Here is a 3,579-nt window from a genome sequence, read left to right as displayed (position 1 = left end):
TATTGTGATTTAGCCCGTGTCCCCGCACGTATTTAGCCCATTAACGTCCAGAAGTTCTGTCCCAGCTAAGCCCCACCGGCCCACGATAGAGCCTGCCTCGTCTCGGTGCTGGCTCTCGTATTTCTGCCCGCTCCCAGACCTGCAGGCTGCAGCCACGCGCTCGCCGCTCGCCGCCGGCCACCGCACCACCCCTCTCCCCGCGCGCGTACGCCGCCACGGGGCTCTGCCTTGCGAGTCTCTGCGCCCTCCTATCTTCCTCCGCTGCTCTGCGTCACCTCCCGCCGTCCAGGCTGCTGGCTGCCTTCTCTGCTGACTGCTGCTCCGCGCCGGAACCTGAAGGCAGCACGCCAGCAGCTGCTCCCCGGATCTCCAGCCCCTTCCAGTCCCGCTGCTCGCCAACGGCCGGCCAAGACTAGAGTAATTCCTAATCCGCATCCATATCGTTTTCCCCCTTGTAATTTGTTTATGTCTGGAAGATTTGAACTGAAATCTGTAACTAATACATTTCGTTATCAGTTTCATGTTATATAAATAGAAGATGAAGGTATTTTATCCATCAGTGTCAATGTGTCAGTACCCAACCCATCAGCAACTACACAATCTGAAAAAAATTCACAAATCGAAACAACTACCGACACAACCATCCAAATGGAACCTTAATCTACATTCATCAAACACTGAGTTTAAATTGTATATATTCTTTGTGCAAGCGAGTCCTTCTGATGGATAGTTGTGATATTTTGAAATTCGACCATGTGAATCGGTGAAGTGGGTGATACCATGGACGCTGAAGCTGCCACCCCAGTTCGCCGCCCTGCCGAGCCGTCCTCGCCGTCCCCAACCCCGCTGTCGCTGCGCCAGTGGCGGCCAGCGGCGCAGCGCAACCTGCGCAATCAGTGGTCGCGCTTGCTCGCGGCCAAGGCCCGGTGGCTGGCTGCGGACGCCAGCGGGCGATCCCACGCCGCTGCGCTCGTCAACGCCTACCTCTCACGCAGGTATCTCCCCCCTCTCTCTGGTTGTGTGCTTCGACCGTGCTTGGGTTTTTGAGATGTTAGTAACTAGTTTCTGATGGCGTTATACCCTTCCATGGGCTTATCAGAGACATGCCAGGTATGGATTTGGGCGTGCTTAAGGACATGCCAGGGATCCGCGACAGGGCGAGCGCTAAGTTGGCGCACAAGCAGGTAGCTACACTTACTGCAGAAACTTGGCCAACCCTTGTCAGCAGCATCTTTTAAGTTGTGGGTCTCATTTTCATCTTGTTTGCCTTGGCCAGGGGCAGTGTCGTCAGATGCTTCTATCAGCATACAAGGAGATGGTAATACTTATAAAAAAAAGTCCATGCTTGTTCCTCTTCTATTAGTTAGGCTCCAGTACAGCATGCATGGTTGTTTGATGTGATGTTCTTCTCCATTTTTCCTGGTGATAGGTCCTTGCAGTGTCTGACTTGGTTAAAGCTTCTCGTGCCATGCGTTGTTACTCCAAAGTATCTTCCAGTAGCCCACTGTTCAAGTTTACTGACTCCCAAGACGATTTGAATGATTTTGGGGATGGTGGAGGAGCTCCAGTATACAAATGGATCTCTATGTCAGAATTTGGTGAGTTTTTCATTTGTTTTATGCAAATCCAGATTAAGTTACATAACTTCTCTTTCCTTTGTATTAGACATGACAGTACTTGCTTTTAATAGCTGCAGAAAGTTGGGTTCTCATATAGGATTCAGGAAGACAAATGATCTTTCTAATCTCTGTTAGGCATGACACAAATGTATTCTTGAATATTATTCAGAAATTCAAATGAATTATCTATATTTCTGGAAATAGCTCCAAGATAGTCAGAGAGTCAAGTGATTTTCATGCAGTTTGTAAATAATGTGTAAATTAACATACTGTTTTCAGTGTAGTAGTATCACATTAGATCAAGCTAACTGATTAAATATCTCGCTCTAGTCTTGTGTTCGAACTAATGCAGTTTGTAAATAATGTTGTTCCCAGTCCAGCAAGATACAGATATAATATTCATCTTTTTGTTTATGAATTCATCTCAGAGAACCTTGCTCAAGAGCTTGTCGAGATGTTTATTTCAGAGCTACAACTGAAGGTATATCACCATACTGTCATTTACTCATTTATGATGCAATGATGCTTGTTGATCGTGGAAACAATTAGTGGATTCTATCCTGCTATGTTCTAGCTTGTGCAGATAGGAATCACATCTTTTTACAAACATGTTTTCTCCCGTTCTTTTTGGGGAACTCCTGACAATGGAAACCGTTTTCAATGTAGAGACTGATTGTACTGGAACTCGTGTCAATCAACTTAAAGGAAAGTGCAAATCCTTCATTAGAATGGTCGGACGAGCTATATGATGGGGAATCGTACGAATTTCAGAGTATTGGCCTTCAGTCCGGAGACAGCTGCCCACCGCCAAAGAATTGGAGGGCTGATGTCTTGCAGGCAAGGCTACCCGACCATGCTCCATCCCATGATGTTTTGCAGGTATGGGTCCAATTTTTGCAACATTGTTTCACTGATTCATTAGAACATGACTGTCTCTGCCCTGGTGCTTATGTCTTTAATTGTTTGTTTGGTAGACTTATAAGCACTAAATTGCTCATGTACTTGCTAATTGCTTGTTTTACAGGTTTATTTAACCTCTTGGCTTGCTAACATGAACATCAATATGAATAGGTAATTGCTTCAAGCTTTTGCATTTTATGAACTTGGAATATCAGAAGTTGCACCCTGAATTTTGAATGAAACTGTATCATATAGCTTTCGTGTTTGTATTGATGACTTGATTTTATTTCAGAATTGACGAAATATTTGAGCTTGTTGGGGAGGAGATGCAAATCAGATTGTGTTGAAGATTTTGGTGCATATAATTTAAGGGAGAGCTATTCAGAAACGACACATCTTCCTTTCAACGGTTTATTTTCCTTAACTAAAGTCCTAGAGGCTGAAAGCCTAAGCCAGTGTTCTCTTTCTCAAATGAATTACCCTGTAGCTCTTGAAATGCCTGGTGCGTGCCTATTAAAGATGTTCTAAGTTGTTCAACGAAAGGAAGGTGAGCACAAGAACAGAGCCATCTTATTTACTCGTGGGTATGAGGAATTAGATTTGATAAAGACCTACAATCACTGGGCTTGATGTATGTGGCTATCATTTCGCTTGACGTTTAGTAGCCTAGTGTCAAGTTGTTCCAGGTTGCTATGCATTTACAGTATAGTTTTGGCTGGCGCCAGGTAACAGTATTGGGAAATTTGTTGATTATACTGTGTCTGTCTGGATGAAAAAAATTCCTGACGAGTGTCGTAGTACATTACAGGGGGTGGGACTTGAAACTGGCAGGTTTGGTAGCTTCTGTGGAAACAGATACTCCAAAGCAAACACTGTCCCTGTGCTATATACACTTTCTTAGGTCCACTAATCTGTGTAGCAAGGCTGAGCCGTGAGCCCACCAGGTACTCGAATCCAAAAATCTCCTGCCTTTCTGGTTCACCTTGTTGATAGTTGAAAGCCTAAGCCTGTGTGCTTTCTCAAATGCATTACCCTGTAGTTTTGAAGTGCCTGTTATGTA

The 3,579-nt window shown here is 44.8% G+C and overlaps 1 protein-coding gene across 2 annotated transcripts; it reads left to right on the top strand.

Annotated features, from left to right (window-relative positions):
* The first annotated feature begins 777 nt into the window (after nt 1-777).
* On the top strand, nt 778-3,272 carry LOC124680279. Of its 2 annotated transcripts, none has more exons than XM_047215355.1 (8): nt 778-995; nt 1,100-1,184; nt 1,277-1,318; nt 1,430-1,598; nt 2,048-2,100; nt 2,286-2,498; nt 2,644-2,690; nt 2,812-3,272. In XM_047215355.1, the coding sequence occupies exons 1-8, from the start codon at nt 781-783 to the stop codon at nt 2,864-2,866; spliced, it is 879 nt and encodes a 292-aa protein (XP_047071311.1). In that variant the 5' UTR covers nt 778-780; the 3' UTR covers nt 2,867-3,272. The 2 variants fall into 2 exon arrangements, with proteins under 2 accessions (XP_047071311.1, XP_047071310.1); XM_047215354.1 differs by having other exon boundaries at nt 781-995; nt 2,286-2,456.
* Nucleotides 3,273-3,579: the final 307 nt, after the last annotated feature.

The sequence above is a fragment of the Lolium rigidum genome, unplaced genomic scaffold (assembly GCF_022539505.1).
Source record: "Lolium rigidum isolate FL_2022 unplaced genomic scaffold, APGP_CSIRO_Lrig_0.1 contig_11274_1, whole genome shotgun sequence".
NCBI classification, from domain to species: Eukaryota; Viridiplantae; Streptophyta; class Magnoliopsida; order Poales; family Poaceae; genus Lolium; species Lolium rigidum.
This window is presented reverse-complemented; position numbering and strand designations above follow the sequence as displayed.

What these genes read in the sequence shown, in the direction of transcription:
- LOC124680279 (XM_047215355.1), top strand. Translation starts at nt 781, where the DNA reads ATGGACGCTGAAGCTGCCACCCCAGTTCGCCGCCCTGCCGAGCCGTCC. An exon ending in CTAAGTTGGCGCACAAGCAG is followed by an intron (nt 1,185 to 1,276) that starts GTAGCTACACTT and finishes TGCCTTGGCCAG; the next exon opens with GGGCAGTGTCGTCAGATGCT. An exon ending in TTTCAGAGCTACAACTGAAG is followed by an intron (nt 2,101 to 2,285) that starts GTATATCACCAT and finishes TTTTCAATGTAG; the next exon opens with AGACTGATTGTACTGGAACT.